This window comes from Nestor notabilis, unplaced genomic scaffold (assembly GCF_000696875.1).
Source record: "Nestor notabilis isolate BGI_N333 unplaced genomic scaffold, ASM69687v1 scaffold27318, whole genome shotgun sequence".
NCBI lineage: Eukaryota > Metazoa > Chordata > Aves > Psittaciformes > Psittacidae > Nestor > Nestor notabilis.
Genome location: NW_009941033.1, coordinates 1 through 18,902, shown reverse-complemented (window position 1 = coordinate 18,902; position 18,902 = coordinate 1). Strand labels below are relative to the sequence as shown.

Here is an 18,902-nt window from a genome sequence, read left to right as displayed (position 1 = left end):
TGCCTGCTGTTTCAGTGAGGAGTGTCACAGACACATGATTGAACTAAAAAGACAGTAGAGCAGTTCCTGGTTGTAAAATGCAGTGCCCTTTCATTCAGTAGAATTACCTAGATGACTTCTCTCTTCTTTGTCGCCTGGGCACAGGTTCTTCCATTGCATTTCTGAGATCCCAGCCCCTTGGATTTTTTCGTGTAATTAAAGTTGGTTTTCCCCCCAGTCTTCTCTTCCCAAGAGAGCTGCTGTCTGTCCATTACCTCTGGGCATTTTGCTGCTCACTTGAGTCGGAACAGACCTGCAGAGCTGCACATTATCCCTCCCCAGTAGTCCACTTCAAACATCAGCACACACCTGATTGCTTCATTTGCCCTCCTTGATCAGCTGTGACTTCCTGCTCAACTGGTCCCTTACAGGACTCCTCTGTCAGTCTCTGTTTCTGCTTCTCTGCTCTCAGTTGCTATTTTTTTCCTTGAAGCCCCACAAATCACTTCTCAAAGTAGTTCTGCCGTGATGTGATAAATAGTAGTAAGATAACAAAGTTGACTAGTAGATTTTGATGCATTAAAGAAACTTTTCAAGGATAGTCTTTATAATTGAGCAACTTTGCCATAAATCCCCTTTTATTGTTTTCTCCCTACCCTTAATTTTTTTTTTTCCTTTGATTATTGCGTTTTATACTTAAGTAGACTCTGTGAACTGTGGGTTTGGGACTTTAATCCTTTAGTCCCATGTTCCACAATGCCAGTTCAAAATGAGTGGGCATGTACTTGAAAATTAGTTTCTTTTTCTGCAGAAGTAAGTCCAAATGCAGATGCAGTGTGGTAGGTTTCAGTGGTTTTGAGTACCATAAAGCATACAGAAGAGGTGAAGAGTGAATGTAGTTAGCAGTGTAAGCACTGGGGAAGCCTTTTAAAGGCAGTTTTCTCTAAACCAGGTCAACGTGTTGCTTTCTTTTAAAGGTGTTTATGAGGGCGCTTTTCTGCTATAACCCCAATGAAGACAGAGCTATTCCTTGCCAGGAGGCTGGGCTGCCATTTAAGAGACGACACGTCCTGGAAGTTGTGAGCCAAGACGATCCCACGTGGTGGCAAGCAAAGCGTGTTGGAGATACCAATCTCAGAGCAGGCTTGATCCCTTCAAAACAGTTCCAAGAAAGGTTTGTTCATGAAGATTACAAATAGTGTCACACTGATTTTATGCTGCTGCTTTTTTTCACAGGACACAAAGGGCAGGATCATGCCAGGGTGAATACCAGATGCTTAGAGGAAAGTGCTAAAAAGCTTCATCTTCTCCAGCTACATAATACACATCCTAGCTTTCCTCCCCTAGATTGCCATTGACTTATGCTTTGTAGCATGAAGACAGAAGCACTTGCTAAACAAATGTATATAGAATGAAACGTGGAATATCACTCTCTGACCCTCTTGGTTTTTGGAGACATTGTATTTCAGACTTGTACTTTCATAGTATAAGAGGAAATGCTGATTTATTGTAAAAAAATCAATTTCTGCATGTAGTAGTAGTAAAAAAAGTGTATGATCTTTCTGCTGGCTCCTGAGGGAACATTTAGCTTGGATCCAGATACGTAGAATGGTTAAGATTGGAAAGGACCTTAAGATCATCCAGTTCCAACCCTCCTGCCACGGGCAGGGACACCTTCCACTAGACAAGGTTGTTCAGGGTCCTGTCCAGACAGGAATTTTGCCCATCCTTCATAAAAATGGCAGCTAGGAGCTGGATTCTCAATAGGAATGGAATGGAATAGTTGGGGTTTTTATCTTGCAAAAAAGGTTGGATTGGGGAGAACGAAATAGAAAAAGAATGCCATTGATAAATGTAACATGGTATTGATTTCTCTGCTCTGATGTATGAAAGCCTAAAATGTTTTAGAATCTTCCCTCTCAGGCACTGGTTTAACAGCAAAAGTCTTTTAAAATGTTGAATCAGAGGCATTTTATATTTTTAAAGGAAAAGCACTACTTGGTTCTCTATTTTCACTGCTGTATGTAGAAGATGCTATAAATTCTTCATCATTCTGAGCTTATATGACTAAAATACAGTTCTTTCCTATTTAGACGGCTGATTTACAGAAGAACAATAGGCACCCTGCCCAATCCCAGGACTGTGAAGAAACCAGTATGTAAGTCTGTCCTTCAGTGATGTCTTAGTCGATACCAACCTCTCAGTATTTCTCTGTTATTTTAATACTGATGTTTGAATATATTTCGTGTAATCTGCCATTGGTTGCTGTGCATGGATTCAAGCTGCCACTTGAGAGGATTTGGGTTTGAGCTTTGTTCAGTGTTACTAGTGCCTGTTGCTTCCCAAAACCACAGCTGCCCATCTCTTCCTACTTTCAGGACCATGAAGCCTTCCACATTGTTTAGATGCTTTAAAATTTGCCAGTGTTCACATATTTTCTATGGTTTGAAACTTGAAAGCTGCAGAAGGAACCCAATGCATGAGCTGACTGTAAGCTCACAGGAAAACAAAGTGCAAATAAAAATCAGTGGAGCATTTCAGCCTTAGTGTAACAGAGCTGGTCTTCAGTAGACTTTAAAGTGATTCTTGTTTACAGCTCTCAAACATCTGTCAGTGAATTAGTTGCACAAAAAATGCTACTTGTGATGGAATTACTAGTCAGTGATGGAAGGCAGAAAACATTTGGGATTATCCCAGTGTGTAATGTTCCTGTTGCTCTTGGGTACTTCAGCATGGCTGTTAGTGATGTGTGGCAAGGCCCTGTGACTCTTTGAAGCCAGACATTGTGCTAGGAATGCCATGTAGACTAGGAATATGGAAATTGTCCATCTTCAGTAATAGAAGTGACTTTCTGTTCACTTAGATGTGCCATTTATGGCACATCTCATGAGAAGATACAAGTTTTCTTATGCTACAATGAGGAGGGGAGATGCTCAGCCAAATATCTAAATAGCATTACTGATTTAAATGAAGCATTTCCAAATGGTTTTCCCTCGCGTTCAGCGTTAGGAAGCATGCAGTGGGCATTGCTACTTAGGCTTTTTCTCAGGCAGTCGCAAGACAGTGAAGCTGATAACTGGTTATAATGCTGAATTTTAGCACACAAGTCTTTAGTTGATAAGGTTACATCAGTGCATTTCTTTTGAGATAGAAAAGCCTGTTAAGCAAATCATTCCCTCTATTTTATTCAATCATTTGCCAGTCTTTTAATATCATCCAAACTCTGCCTTTCATGCTAACTACAGATGACCAGTCTTCTGATAAAGGTAGGTACTCTCCTAACTCATTTTCTCTATGAATGTAGATGACCAGTGCATTTTTAAAACACTCGATAAGTGCCCAAGCAAAGGGAAGAGTGGATAGAGCTTGTTCCAACAGCAGTTTCATCCTGAGTTAATATTTCATTTAATTTGGATTGATGAGGTAGGTAATGATAACTTCCAAATGTGCTTCTGATTCGAGAGAAAAGATTTGTCTTCTGATATACATTTGCACTTTCTGGGTTTCTGAATGAGGTTGAAAGAGTTGCACCTTAAATGCAGTCTTTGTATTGGTATTTTTTTAAAAGAATAAAGAAATATTGGAGTTTTAACATTTTTGAGCACCTGTATCAATCCAAATTGATTTTTCTTCACTGTTCCTTTGGACTGTGTTTTCATTATAAGCAGCTGCTTTCAGAACTATGTGATTTTCATTGTGAGGATTTCATTATTATGTTTTCTGTGTTATTTTCATTATGAGTCCCTGAGTTGGGCTCAGGCAGCTTGTATCACCTTCCCAAACAGCAAGTATTTTCAGTTGAATTCTGCATGCTGTGATTTCTTTCACATTCCACATGCTTTTTGAGAACAGTACTCCCGAGTGTCTGTATTCCATCTACATCTGTGACAGTAATGAACATACTCTGTGATTAGCTGGCCATGGCTGGGATATCAAAGCACAAGTGTGAAACTAGAGCCTACCTTCAACAATAGATAACAACTCTGGTCTTAGCCCTGGAGAGGTGTATATTGCTACTAGTGTCTTCTGTTAGTGCTGGCACTGCTTTACATACCTGTGTGCAATGACCTGGCTGGGTGCATATTGTTTCGGGTTTAAACTGCACATGTATTTTCCTATGGCTCCTCCTTACAGTGGGTAGAGAGAGTTCTGGGGATCTTGGAGCACACAGGTGCCTGTATTTTAACAAGCCAGGAAGCCCTCTTTCAGGAAGTGTAAGAACTTGGTATTTGTTCGAGGGTTGCAGTATAGTGTTTTGCAGCTAAGGAGCATGTTTTATTTTACATACTTTTAGGGGACCCAGCTATGGTTGTAGTTTGAGGAGGGGTAAGTTGGCTTTTTTTAACATAGATTTACATCTTATTTTACATACGTGCAAGGCAATTTCTTTATTACCATTAGTATTTGTGTTAGAAAAGCGTGTGCATATAATGCAGGATAGAAAACCTCTTCCCTCAGCAAGAAGGCAGACTCATGTCGCAGGCACTGTTTAATGTATCTTCTCACTGTTCTTTTTTCTTCCCCCCCCTGCTTTTTCATTTACAGAAGACTGTGACTGTGAAGGATATTTCAATGGCCAGTACATAGGTGAGAAACCAGGATCCCTTTTTCCTCTCCCTTTCTCTTCCCTGCATTGCTCCTGCCCCATAAAGGAGAGGAAAAAGAAAAAAGCACATGAAAAAGTAACCCTTAGGTTGTTCACAAGAGTCAATTTCCTGGATGTTCTAGATTAACTCTGTGCAGATTGGACTTTGGCATAGCCAACACTTGGCAACTCGAAGTGATATGAAGGGGGTTTATTATAGATTGGGTGCTTGGTTTTCTACCCGCTGTGCAAATTTTTCATCTCTTCAATTTGCATATAGGCACTGATTTGATTATTTTAAAAAGCTCATTCAAAGACAGAGTAACTTTTGGCTGAACAAGCTTGAAAATTTAGGTAAGTGGAGACATGGTTCTTCAAGGATGTTGGAGAGGGACTTTTCATCATCCTTGAAAATGGAGACAAGGACAGGGGCGCTGGGTTCAAACTGAAACACGGGAAGTTCAGGTTAGATACAAGGAAGAAGTTCTTCCCTGTGAGGGTGCTGAGGCGCTGGCCCAGAGAAGTGGTAGATTTTCCATCCCTGGCAGTGTTCAAGGCCAGGCTGGACAGAGCCCTGGGTGACATGGTCTCGGGTGAGGTGGCCCTGCCCATGGCAGGGGGTTGGAACTGGATGATCTTAAGGTCCTTTCCAACCCAAACTATTCTGTGATTCTATGGTTGAAGATACCTTTTGTTTTTCTCTATAGCTGGCTTACGCAGGAGCTTTAGATTAAGTCGCAAAGAGAAGGAGAACAATCTGAACGAAGGAAAGCAAGCGGAGCAGACAGACGCAGCAGAGTTCCTGACTTATGAAGAGGTCACAAAATACCAGCAGCAGCCTGGTGAACAGCAGAGGCTGGTGGTTTTGATTGGTAAGATGCAGAATTGGTTCAAAATTTTTCGTGTATCTCCTTTTTCCCTTATCACCAGCATTCCAAGAGGAAGCCAGAACTAAACACCTGAAGGTTAGGTGTTCAGTTTTAGGTTTTCTGGTTCTGATGGGGGTTTTTTAAAGGCTTTTCTGGTTTTGGTCAGAAGTTCTTTTCTTTTAAATGACATTAAAAAACCCCACGAAAACCACCAAACAAAAAAGGCAAAACTCAACCACACTCACTAAATCCTCAATATACTGATGCTCATTTTTGTGACTCATTTCCCATTGATTCTCACTCAAACATGTGCATTCTTACACTAGAAATCAAGGGTATCTCCTTAAACTGACTGCTAAGGTTACAAATTTCCTGATTTGGTGCCTGACAAGTGTTTGTCCAACAGCTATTCAAGAATTCAGTTTTTCTGATGATGTTTTTCAAAGCAGAATGTGGCTCCTTATGAGGTCTCTCATGCACAGATTGCTTCAAGCACGCTGCTGTATCATACTGTTTGTGTGAAATTGATCTTACTTACTCTCTTTGCAGTATTTCATTCCACACAAGAATCTGTCAGTCAGTTCTATTTTATTAGGTTGCTTGGGGGCCAGATTAAGTGAGCTCAAGCAGAAGGTTGTGTCAGAGAACCCGCAGGAGTATGGTGTGGCAGTTCCACGTGAGTAACATGGATTGGCTTTTGTGTGTCACTGCTTTATTTCATACATTCTAAGAGTGCCATGCTAGCTGCATTGCTGAATGGCAGCTTTTCTTTTGACTATTGATTATATTATATTTCAGAAACACTTAAAATCATTTTTCACATCGTGATATACCATGTTGGCCCTTAACAGCTGAAGAGATCACGACATAATTTGGCACATAGACACGTTGGAGTTCTGTCAGCTCAGTTGATACTTTTTGCATATGTTTTCCCACGTGAACACATTGCATTTTCTAAGTATTCATTAAAAAAATTAGCAACTGAATACAGGAAGAAAACAAGATTGTAAATGGCAAAAAGAACTCGTGAAAAAATGATGACTTAAGATTCAGCCCAAACATTCCATGTCTTTAAAAGAGGATGATTTTTCTTTAGAATATCACACCAGCTAAACTGTAAAGAGAGGGGAAAAAGGGGGGTGGGGGGGAGGAATAGACAGCAATAAGCCAAGTGAGAAGTTTTACAAGATTTTCAGTTGTTGGCCGGTGTATGCAGGCTAAGAAGCCAGTCACAGTGGGAGAGAATGCAGTGATCCTGCTCTGGGGTTTTGTGGCCAGGGTTACACAAGTAACTCATCAATCTTTGTATCCTCACTGAGCTACCTCCACAATCCAGAAAATGAACCTTGAGGGTGCTGCTTCCATGTGACTTCAGACATTTCAGTAACTGTCTGTCAGGGAGGCAGCAGCAGAAGTTGGGGATAATGTTTAGTTGTATTTAAACAGGTACACAAAAAACTAGCAGACATCCCTTTCAGGACCAGGCACAGATGTGTGGAATGCTCCCCAGAGCTTCTCCTGCTCCAGTTATTTAAAGAAATGACGATATCAAAGGGAGGGGACACAGAGAATTCTGCCAGTTTCACACTCGTGGGAAAACAGCCAGGGATATTCTTACTTGAAATTCTGAGGCAACATAATAGGACTTTATAGATTTCCTCTTTTTATTTTCAAAGTTTCAAAGAAAATGAGTCCAATAATCCGAACAGTTAAGAGATACTGTTCTCTGGAGGATATACTCTACTGCTTCTACCAGGTGTAAGAAGTATGCCTCCTGATTTTTGTGGTAGTTGTAACATGCTTGGGAGCAAAGCAGCTTCATTTTTGGTCTCATAACTTGATTTCTGTTTTGTGTTGATTTGAATTTGCCAGTCTGCAGCTTTCTTGTTTGAGGTTATGAAAATATGATTGGAACTCAACCAGAGAAAATACAGTTGTTTGCAAAGGCTCATCTGTCTCCCATGTCTCCCTTCCATTCTCTTCTAGATACAACCAGGTCAAAGAAAAGTCATGAGAAAGAGGGAGTAGAATACAATTTTGTCTCTAAGCAATCCTTTGAGACAGATGTACAGCAAAACAAGTGAGTTACCTTTAAAATACTGGCATAATTGACTGTATTTCAAAACCATTGCTAGTTAAATCTTGCATCATGTGAATAACAAAATCAGGTGTAAAGTTGGCCTAACTGCATTAGAAGGGTTCAGCTTTCCAAGTAAAATGCTCTTGGTTCAGTCTGTACTGCTAGCTCCGAAATTTAGTGAAAAGCAATTTAGAAATAACAGAGGACAAGTTCAGTTCTGCGCCAGTCACTACAAAAGAGACATTCAGGTGCTGGTGCAGGGCCTGGAGCACAAGGAAGGGCTGAGGGACCTGGGGGGGTTTAGTCTGGAGAAGAGAAGGCTCAGGGGGGACCTTATCGCTCTCTGCAACTGCCTGACAGGAGGACGTAGTGAGATGGGGTCAGTCTCTTATCCCAAGTAACTTGTGATAGGACAAGAGGAAACGGCCTCAAGCTGCCCCAGGGCAGGTTTAGCTGGAGCTGAGGAACAATTCCTTGCCCAGAGGGTGCTCAGGCATTGGAACAGGCTGCCCAGGGCAGTGCTGGAGTCACCGTCCCTGCACGTGTTCACACCCCGTGTAAATGAGGCCTCAGTGCCAGGGGTTAGTGGTGGCCTTGGCACTGCTGGGGAATGGTTGGGCTGGAGGATCTTTTCCAACCTCGTTAATTCTATGATTCTGAATAGGAGGATCATAAGTTAGAATTTAAGTCTGCATATCCTAAGTAGTATTGGTCAGAACTGAATCTAGTGGGGGTAACATACACTTACCTGGGCTTATTACTCTCCATTCAGTATGATGGGTAACAAGTGTAACTCCTAAGTCCGCTTTGAAGTGTCTTGTAGACTGAATCTGTTAGTATAAAGGACTTTCTGTAAGATTGAGTGTGTTTCCTGGAAGTACAGATTTTTTTGGCTTCCAGAAGATGGAAAAATTGGAGTCCATTTCCTTGCCAGCTTTGTTCTGCTTTCTGTGAGAAACATCCTCTTTCTTCTATTAGGCTTGAGCATCAGTCAACTAAAGTAATGCAGCTTCTTCCTGTATTTGTCAGTAGTGCTGATGAGCTGTCAGTGACATGGGAAGACTATTCCTACAAAGCAAACACACACCACCACCACCTTTCTCCCCAGTTTTTCACCCCCACCCCCATTTGACTGCTGTGACTTCAGGAAACAGCTATATCTAATGTCGTAAGTTCAATATTCTTTGTGGATGGTACTTAAAAATGTATTGACTTTCTAGATTTGTGGAACATGGAGAATACAAGGAAAATCTGTATGGTACCAGTCTTGAGGCAATCCGGTCCGTGATGGCCAAAAAGAAGGTTTGTTTGGTGGATGTGGTACCTGAAGTAAGTTCTACAGCTTATTTTAAAGAAAGCAAGTATTTCTTAACTAGGCTGCCCGTTTGAGTAACTGCTGCTGGTCACCATTTGTGGTTGCTTGCCCTGCAAAGAACGATGGTGCTCTTGGAACTTGTGTTTCTAATGTGTGGCCTGGTTGCTGGCGAAGTGGAACAGGGCTCTTGAGAAAGCAGTGCAGGGTTTCCAGCTCCCAGATGTCCAGTTATAGAGCCTCGATGACTCTCTTTATCAGTTCTCACTGTGGGGTTTTTCCCTTGCTATAGGAGAAATGTGCATCACTTCCTAGCCCATTCCAAGTCCTAGAGAGAATGCTCAGAGCATGGATGGGTATTTAGTTCTTGTTCCTCCCTACAGTCTCTGAAGAATTAGTGGGGTTGTAAGCAATGTCAGTGTACCTGCTCTTAATCCCTCCGTACTGGGAGTTAACTTTTGACATTTTGATTCAGATTTTGTACCTCTGCTCCAGGAAGCTTTTGTACTCCTGTAAACTAGGCAGGACACTGACATTAACCTTGCTTTAGAAGAGCCAAAGATTACTGTGCTCAGATGTATAGTACACAGGACTTGCAGTGTGTCCTAGTGAAACTGTTGAACCCAGTTTGAGTAGATGATTGTTGCCAGATAACAAAACCCGTCTGTTCACAGGCAGTAAAGCACTTGAGGACTCCTGAGTTTAAGCCATATGTTATCTTTGTGAAGCCTCTCATTCCAGAAAAGAAGAAACATGTCCTGAAGTCTCCCATGTCAGAAGAAATCTCCGTTCCCCTTGTAAGTATTCCAACTTTAACCTCTTTTTTCTAGATATGAAAGAAGTATTCAGGCTAGCATTTCTGTGATGTGGAAGGGCTCCTCTTCTGCAACAGCGAGAGTCAGAGCGGGGAACTAAGTGGGTCCTAAGATGGAACTTCAGAATGAGATATTTGACTCCCTTAAAACTTGGCTATAAGCAATAAGTGCACGTCTTCCATGTGGGTCTGTGTACATCACTCTGGGCTGCAGCAGGAGAAGCTGCTACTGAACACAGATAAACACCGAGTCATGTTACATTTCTGATGAGCAGTCCTGTCAAATGGTAAGGGCAGCCACCTTCTCCCAACACCTCCAGAGTGACACTGTGTATCAGGGACATGCAAAGTGCAGTGTGTGGATGTCTTACAAGGACCAAACCTAGCCCCGCTGCAAACTGGTGCTGTGTAAATGTGTACAGAAATACTGGAAGTGTGTAATGTCATTACTTTGGGTAACTAAAAAGACATGCTCGAAATTTCATGCCATCTTCTCGTGTTGATTAGCAGGACGAAGAACAGCAGGAAATTATTAATTCAGCAGCATTCATTGAAGAGCAGTATGGCCATTTAATTGACACTATACTGGTGAAAGAAGACCTCCAGAGTGCTTGTAATCAGCTGAAGAGTGTGTTAGAGAAACTAAACAAGGATTCATTTTGGGTACCAGTCAACTGGGTTAGGTCATAGCTTGTTACCGTCTGTTTAAGGCAAAGACACTATAAAAATGTGTTGTAAATATATGCATTAGAAAAGGGAACTATGTCAAATTCACTTCAAAACTACTGGTCTGTCTAGAAGTTCGTACATACAGACTGTATTGGGAAAAACTAAAAGTCAGAAGCTGACACTGCCTTCCTGAATGAAAATCTTGACCAGATGTCATTTAAAAGTGGTCACTCGGTCTAAACAGCGCAGTAAAACATTGGAGGAGAGACTTTTAAGTTGTGAATAGTGCATTTTGTACAGTGAAGTTTCAGAGAGGGTCCTATACTTCCAAAGCATTTAAGCAGTGCTAGGACACCAACCAGCAGAATCTTCAGCCTTTGGCCACAGATTCTGTGGCAAGAGTTAAGATACTTTTTAGGAACCACTATGCCTACAGAACACGGTGCTTCAGGGAGAGAAGGATGTCCTTTGGAGAGTGCTCACACCATTACTGGTCACTCAGAAGTTCAGTCGGCTGCAGGCCAGCAGAAAATGCTTCCCTTCACTCAGGACCATTAGCTGCAAATCCTTTCCAATTTGGCACTAAAACTCGGCCAGTTCTGTAAGTTGTAGGTATTCTAGTGGTTGGGGAGGGGGGGTTATGTGAATCCCATATTTCCCAAAGCCTCCAAGTTGTCTTGCACAGGTAGGCTCATCCCAATCTCTTCCTACTGGCACAGGACAAATGTTAAACCACCTGTGAACACACCTGTGTGACCAGGCAGCTCATAACCCAGAGACATTTTTTAGCCTACATGAGAATGACTGCATGTGATTTAAAACAGGACTTTAAAGAAGCCTATTCTCTACAAGACATCTTTGTAGATGCCACCTGATGGGATACCACCTTGACACCAACATAGCTCCAAAAAGGGCAATGAAAGGAGGAGGCTGAAGTACAAAGTAAATGAGCAACGGGTCCAAATAATCGTATTTCCACCATTTATGACTAACTTTGTTCCAAATCAGTTAAAGACTTCTAATTGGCTCCATCAAGTCCCGAAGAAGAAATCTTAACTGTGAAGAGGACTTTGTCTGTATTCAGGAGATGTGAATATACAGGATTTTTAGATGGATGTTAAGAAAAGGCAGAGAGATGATTCTGGAAGCACCTAGGCTTTATTTGAAAATTGAATATTGTACAGGTATGTGTTAGTTGAAACTAGTTCCTGTTTTCCATTGCTTGCTGAGGACTAACCTTTCCTGTGCACCATGCCCCTTAACAAGACCTTTGGGTGCACCAGTCTCATTCCTTGCATCTTAACAGTATGGTGTTATTCTTGTTCCAATGCATTTAGCAAAACTAACAATATTAAAAGCACTTTTCTTACACACAAGTCTTGCTGAATCTACATTAATTCTAGCCCAGGAAATTGTGTAGTCACCCATATCCATCTTCTCCAAACTCATACCCTGGCACCTTTGATGCATTGTCTTGCCTATAAGCATTGAGGTTGACGTTGCTACAAGAACAAGCAGTTCTCACAATCAGGTACCTGCTCTGGCTCGACAGCACAGATCTGGTGTCAGACTGGTAACCTCAGCAAACGTACAAGGACTCCTTCACATGGGGTGACCCATCAACTCTGCTGTTAACTCTCTCCAGCCATGTGACATGGCTTACAAGAGCTATGCCAAGTACATTTGTGACAACATATCTTCATCCTATGAAAAACTGAGGGTAATGTTTTATTTAAATAGCAGCATTTCAAACTAAGTGGTTTTATGAAACTATGAAATGGGCAGATTGAGCTCACTGTAGATCTGTACTGCAGATTACAAGCATCTTTTATAGTGGGCAAGAAAAACATGTTTAGAGGATTGTCGTGGTTCAAACCCAGCCGGCAACTTGGAACCACGCAGCCGCTCGCTCACTCCCCCCCTTTTCCTTCCTCCCCCCGCTCCCGGAGGGATGGGGAGGAGAATCGAAGGAATGTAACTCCCACGAGTTGAGATAACAGCTCTCCAGTAACTAAGGTATAATACAAACCACTACTGCTACCAGTAATAATGATAAGAGGAATAACAAGGGAAAAGGACACAACCGCTCACCCCCCGCCGACCGATACCCAGCCCGACCCGAGCAGCGATCTGGGCCTTCCGGGTAACTCTCCCCAGTTTATATACTGGGCATGACGTGCTGTGGTATGGAATACCCCTTTGGCCAGTTTGGGTCAGGTGCCCTGCCTCTGCTTCCTCCTGGCTTCCCCTCCTCTCTGGCAAAGCATGAGACTGAGAAAGTCCTTGCTCAGAGTAAACATTACTGAGCAACAACTAAAAACATCGGTGTTATCAGCGTTGTTCCCAGACTGAAAGTCAAAAACACAGCACTGCACCAGCTACTAAGAAGGAGAAAAAATGACTGCTGTAGCTGAACCCAGGACAGTATCCACCCCATATTCCATGCCATTCACGTCATGCTCAGATCTCACATCATTGTTCAATATACCATTGCTTTTGATATATATATATATATATATACACAGCTGAACCCAGGACAAGGATACAGATTTAATTTAAAGAACACCAGGTAAGATACTGTCTAAGGGTCAGAATTCACTAGTAGCAAGGTTGCTTCTAACATCATAGAATATTCCAAATGACTAGCAAGTAAAGAAATCAGTTTGTATGGTTTATGGTCTAACACAGTCTAACAGTAGAAATCCGCATTAAGAGAAGCAAGGCAAATTACATGCAGTGCTAAACCTGAAGTTACAATAACTGAAAAGATACTAAGATACAGCTTTGCTATTAAAAGTTAACTGAAATATTCAGTGTGAGTTAATTGTGTTTTAAGTGTATGCAGATAACCTGTGTGGATATACAGAGGCAGATACTAACTCCAGATATTGGCAGAAACATCTGTTTCATTAATGAGGTTTGAAATAAAAGATGCTGAGAGGCTCTGTATTACATGCTAATGATTGCAGGTAGCCAAGATGAGCTTCAGTTGCAGGGGGAGGAAGAGAACACATTCAATGCTCCTATTTATTCTAAAATTATAGGAAGAGGGTACATGCAGAGGGTAGTTCTGAGGACATGGTTCCAACCTGCCAATATACTGAGTCCCTGCTGCATTAGCCATGCCTGATAAGGAGAAAAAAGCTTGAGAACAGATTTTTAAAGACAATCTGAGTGCAAATTTACTTTAATTCCGAGTCCTGCTTTGGCAGTAGTGCCAAAAGGTCTAAGTCAAAGTACTTCAACTGAAACTCCTGCTACCTTGCTCACGCCTAAAATGTACAGTCTTCCGTATTTCTTTTTTTATGGTTTGTAGTATTGAAGGATGAGCCTTGGTTAACATCTACAGTGGTCTTCCTGTATCTGAAACTGCGGTTTTTCTGCTCTGACTTCACATCTCGTAATGAAAGACTCTCTTTGGATCTGGCACTTGCTTACAAGCACCTCAGTTGACATTTTCAATGCACAGATGTTGTGTTGGGTTTTTTTCCTGCCAAATGTTGATACACCTCTTCACTACCACTTTAAGTAGTAACTCAACTTACTATCTGGGGACACGTAGCAATTCTGACCACTTAAATACATGTGAAACAGGGAAACAAGTGCTCAGGGTGGCTCCTGTTAACTGCATTTAAGGGAACTTGGGTGCCTAAACTCTCATGCCATTGTGGGGAAAGGAAGCTTTCCAAAATGGAATACTACTTTATTTTCTGCCAAGGCAGGAGTTTCAGAAAGAGTCTGTGCTGATGGCATTCAGCAAGAGCACGACACTCTTCAGAACTGTGACTTCATAGTGAAAAACCGGACAGTTACCAGAGAGATACCTGGAGATCTCTGCTGTGCAGAAGGGAAAGAGAAACAGCGTTTTGTTGACGAACTAAAAGTATTTTGCTCATCAGTTTGGGGTTTGGACCCACTCAGCTGGCGACAGGTCAAACAAGGCACAAACTAGTGCTTGGAACCACTGCTCCCACCCTGCTTTAACAAGAAAATCCCCTCCATTCAGGCAGAACAGGCACCTGTGGAGCTAAGCGAGTGGACAGTACACAGCACAGAAGCTTTTATCCCGCTGTGCTGAGGCTCCAGTTAGCTGCATTCGCTGCTTCTCTGCATTCCTATCCCAAACACCTGGGGTCTGCAGGATCTTTATGGCTAGTTCCTCAAAGGCATGTTGCACCCCATCCTGTGTCTTGGCGCTGGTCTCTGGTGGAGGGGGAAGAAAATAACAAACGGAGAATTCCACTTTGTAAGAAGGTCTTTTGGGACCAGAGAAAAGATAAGGTTTTTTAATGACTGAACCTCCTCTCCACTCGCTCTTGAAGGCACACTTCAATGGAATGTGACAAACAGAAAGGCATCCCAGTCAGAAGCATCACATGAAAACAATTCCACAGCTCCACATTCTCTCCATAACGAAGAGAAATTGTTCTAAGGTTGTGGTAGTAAACCTATGAGACAATTACTCCATAGCTAAACCAGGAAACAAAGATTGCAGGAGTTTTGCCCTATGCATTTCACTTCCTTCTGGAAGTATTTTCAAGAAGCTTCACTTCACCCTTTGCAATACCAAACTAAACAGCACTATACAAGGGTTTAGCAGGAGTTACATACCTATAAAAAGCAGTTGGCGTTTCCTAGCAAACTGGAGTCCTTCTCTTCTCTCTACTTCCCGATCAGGCTGCAGAGATGAATGAGGAACATGACTAAAATACGCCACATTTGCCACTTTAAGGAAGTCCCTGGAAAAGCACCACTGCAGAAGTGAGGCTTTGTTGAAAAGTCTCTAGAACCACGTAGTAATCAGGATTTTCCCACTCTGCAGACAGCTTACTGCTAGGCAGGCTGTTAGGGGCTCAAACTGAATGGTAGCAACACCACATCAGCTGGAAATTAATGTTTTGCTATCTTCTTAATCAACTAGGAGGAAGATACATGCCCGAAAGGAAGTTTCAGTAGTCTAATAGCTGAAAAGGCATATCAAAGGATCTGAAAACTGGCAGATTTGGAAGGGGGCAGAAGGGTATCTAGTTCAGGATAGCCACACAGGAAACCTATTGTAGTAGTAAAGCAAAAGTGAAACATGTCATTATGCAATAGACACCTAAGGTATGTTGAAACACCCAACATACAGCAACCAGCGCACCTCACACCTACACAGATACATACTCTACAGCCATGTGAGGAGCTGAATTCTCCTTCCCCACCCCGTCTAAAACACAGCCTAGTCAAAAAGCAAGCAGCGGTTGTGGTGCTGCGCTTCAGTTACATTCAGTGGGATGCTGCAGTTCAGGCAGAACCTCACAATACTTTAACAGAATCTCTCATCAGCTGCATCTCTCCAGGTGATTTTCCATTCGAATGTTTTAACCAGATCTCCTTCTAAAACAACACAGTAAGTTGAGTCTACCCAGCCTAGCTCCCTCGGTTACAGCAGCATCACCTCCTAACACCACAGGTATGTTAGTTTCAGCACTTATCTCACATTTATACTCTATCATGACTGAGACATCAGTGGAAGAGTGCAAGAGAGCAAGAGAATGTGATTCTGAACTGACCTTATCGGTTTTATTGCCAACTAACATCTTCACATTGCTGTTTTTGGAGGTATAAATTTCCAGCTCATTCAGCCAGCTGTCTAGTCCTGTGAATGTGTCTTTTCTTGTAACATCATACACTGGTAACAGAGGAGAAGGAGCTTAACAGCTGTACAATCTTGGTATTATTTACTTTTTACTTCATTATGGCGGAACTTGGCCCCTCCTAGCTACCCGCTGCTCCCAAAAAGCAGTATGAGGGAATTCCAGAAAGATGCCTCAATGATACCATCTTCCCAGAGCTGAAACACATTAGCTGGGCTCACCCAACGTCACTGAGGATTTCAGAACATAACCATCTCTGCAATAGATCTGTGACTGGAAATCACACTTACCAGTTGTAATCTTGTACCTGTTACTAGTTCTGAATTGGGCTACACAGTATTTTAAACCAGGTATTTTGTCACCTCCTTTCCTGTGTAACTACAGGCATTGCACTGCTGCTAAAAATGTGAATTTGGAGTAAAAAGTGACTTTCGGTCACTGGTAACTTCGTAACTGCATTCATTTGATCACTAAGGTTTAAAAAGCTGTACCAAAGTCGGACAGAACGTTTTGTAGAGCAAGGTCTTCAGTCTTCCCAAAACCCAAGAATAAGAATCCCTTCTTTTCCTGATTGGTGGTGTCACACAGAAGGGACTGACTCGACATCCACGCTACAAACCTCATGTCTTTACTGTAATCACATCGATAGTTTCTGGGGGGGAAAAAAACCAACACAAACCCCAATGTGCCCGATTACCAGAAAGCCCCCGAAGCTCGTAACTCACCCACGCAGCAGCCTGCAGTGTGCCATCTCTGTATTTTGAGGCTAAAATGTTTTGAAGCAGCATTACTTCCTACCAGTGGTTTTGCACACTCTGTTAATGATGCAGTGATGTGGTAAAAGCCACAATCACAATCGTTCCTCTGACTCTCTCAGACAACCTCTTTTTGCAAAGATAAGTACATACGTAGTAACAAAGACCTCACTTTTTGCAATCATGTTTTTCTTCCATATACCTCCTACCTAAAACAACTCCTTGAGCTCCTCGGTAATAACTGGGAGTCAGTGTTCTAAAGCGCTCCTGTCCTGCTGTATCCTACAGGGGGGAAAAAGAAAGAAAAAAAAAAAAAAAGACAACACCACACAAAAACTTAAACGTATTTAGAAAAAAAAAAAAAGGTATTTTAAACTACTCCAGATAAACAAAGTTAAATTTTTTCCTGACCAATAAGGAGATGTGAAACCATAAGACAACAGAATGAGGGAAGCAGTCAGAAAACAGCAGCAGCAACAGAAAACACATGAGGGGTAGAAAAGTATAGAAAGGACTGCACCGAAGGTTAAAGTGATGAGCACAGACATGAAAGTCAACAGGACTCGAGTGATATACATAAAAGATTATTGCTGCAAGCCAAGCAGCAAAGCTTCATCACTTAAAAATGAGCTGAACAAAACAAGGTTTTCTAGAGAGAGACACTGCAGGAAAAGAGACACAGTGGTTCCAAAGAGCTCCCTTCGCTCCTCCATAGCAGGAAAGGAGAAGCCAGTTAGAAAGAAGTACTTCAAGTTTGCCAAGACTCTAAGCAGTTGAGAAGTTTAAATCAGGAGTCTCATCTGGTTGTTACTGCGGGATGGCACATGCACTCTCACCATCTTCAACAGCTCCCAAGCGCAAGGAGAAATTCAAGAACTCTCAGAACAAACAAGAAGGAGGCAGAAGAATTACACAAATTCGAGTTTCACCAAAGGAATTTATTTCAGTTTCTGTACAGATTGCAATATAGACTAACAGCTATATCCCAATATACTACTGTTTTGTTAAAAAAGAAACTAAAATTGGCAATATAGTTACTTCGTTTCATCGTTACTAAAGAGACTATTGTCAGGCACCAGTGCACACATGGGCACTAAAGGAGAATTTTTGACCTTGATGTTCTCTACATGCATTAAAGTTTCGCATTAGTTTCCCCCACTCATGAGCAGCTTCTGATGCTGTTACAGACTGCTGCAAAAGTGCCTTTTCCAGTTACACAACTTGTGCAAGTTCTGGCCTTGCTTTTGATTTCATAGCAAGGAGACACACCCCTGCATTATTATTAGTATTAGGGCAAACATATCTTTGTTATTTTCAGCAACTGATTTGTGTGCAGCACATTCAGAACACAGCCGATACTGATGCTCACTGGCTAGAGCAAGTGTGACTTTACCACTCTTGCTCTGCATTCTGTACACAAAGTGTGCATGGAAAAAAAGGAATGTAATCCAAGTTTTTGCATTTCTATTACTGTTGTTAATAGCAGGCTAAAGCACATTTCTGCTGTCTTTACAGCAGTCACAATTACTTAGTTGATAATGGTGCGTTCTTCCTTAAATACCTACGACCACACACACAATCTCATCCTTCTAGGGCACTTTCACCCCATTCAGAAGAACAAATGTGGCACTTTTATACCCATTAAATCTGAACTAAATAGTTCAGGACCAAGTGTATTTTTTTTTTCTATAGTTTTAACCAAAACAAAGCATCTGGACTGTTTCTGATATAACATTCCCAGAGCTGCTGCACAGCCTCTACAGGCAATCATGTAATTCATCACCCTGAACATCGCTTTTCTGCAGTTTACCCTGGGCTGTCTGCCCAGGGAGCACTTCTGGGTCACACAGGCATGAAGTGCCTGCCTCTCCTGCAAGGCCACACCTTAGCAAGCCTAACACTTCACAAAGGGTGTGAGAAACCCACTTGTATAATTGCAGGAAGATGCAGTCAAGATCTCTACCAGAACGGATGTCACAAACCTAGAGCCATGAAGCATTTAGAGTTTTGTGAATGAAGCCTGTCTGCAGCTACTCTTGTACGGTCATGACAGACACTCTGCGCGCATTAGCATCATAAGAACAGAAACTCGACATGCAGAAGGGTTTAGCGGGGGGCGGGCGCCACAAGAAGCAGCTGTAGAAGTTTCCACATCTGTCAAGAACAGAACCTACCCATATCGCGAGCTGCACTGCACGGC

The 18,902-nt window shown here is 42.1% G+C and overlaps 2 protein-coding genes across 2 annotated transcripts in view; one reads left to right on the top strand and one right to left on the bottom strand.

Moving 5' to 3' along the window:
* MPP3 (membrane protein, palmitoylated 3 (MAGUK p55 subfamily member 3)) overlaps positions 1 to 10,487 on the top strand; it is a 16,723-nt gene extending 6,236 nt beyond the window's left edge. The window contains exons 9-18 of the mRNA XM_010020674.1: positions 957 to 1,153; positions 2,073 to 2,137; positions 3,225 to 3,245; positions 4,525 to 4,566; positions 5,272 to 5,436; positions 6,029 to 6,109; positions 7,420 to 7,513; positions 8,734 to 8,842; positions 9,500 to 9,622; positions 10,150 to 10,487. Coding sequence (XP_010018976.1) covers positions 957 to 1,153; positions 2,073 to 2,137; positions 3,225 to 3,245; positions 4,525 to 4,566; positions 5,272 to 5,436; positions 6,029 to 6,109; positions 7,420 to 7,513; positions 8,734 to 8,842; positions 9,500 to 9,622; positions 10,150 to 10,329 — 1,077 coding nt within the window. The 3' untranslated portion in view covers positions 10,330 to 10,487. The remainder of the gene's footprint in view (positions 1 to 956; positions 1,154 to 2,072; positions 2,138 to 3,224; positions 3,246 to 4,524; positions 4,567 to 5,271; positions 5,437 to 6,028; positions 6,110 to 7,419; positions 7,514 to 8,733; positions 8,843 to 9,499; positions 9,623 to 10,149) is intronic.
* A 3,848-nt stretch (positions 10,488 to 14,335) lies between these two features.
* On the bottom strand, positions 14,336 to 18,888 carry LOC104410501 (ras-related protein Rab-18-B-like; the record flags this gene model as incomplete). Its single annotated transcript, XM_010020675.1, has 6 exons — positions 14,336 to 14,511; positions 14,920 to 14,986; positions 15,749 to 15,751; positions 15,864 to 15,982; positions 16,912 to 16,984; positions 18,877 to 18,888. Coding segments are annotated over 6 exons (450 nt in total), but the record flags the coding sequence as incomplete, so codon positions are not given.
* Positions 18,889 to 18,902: the final 14 nt, after the last annotated feature.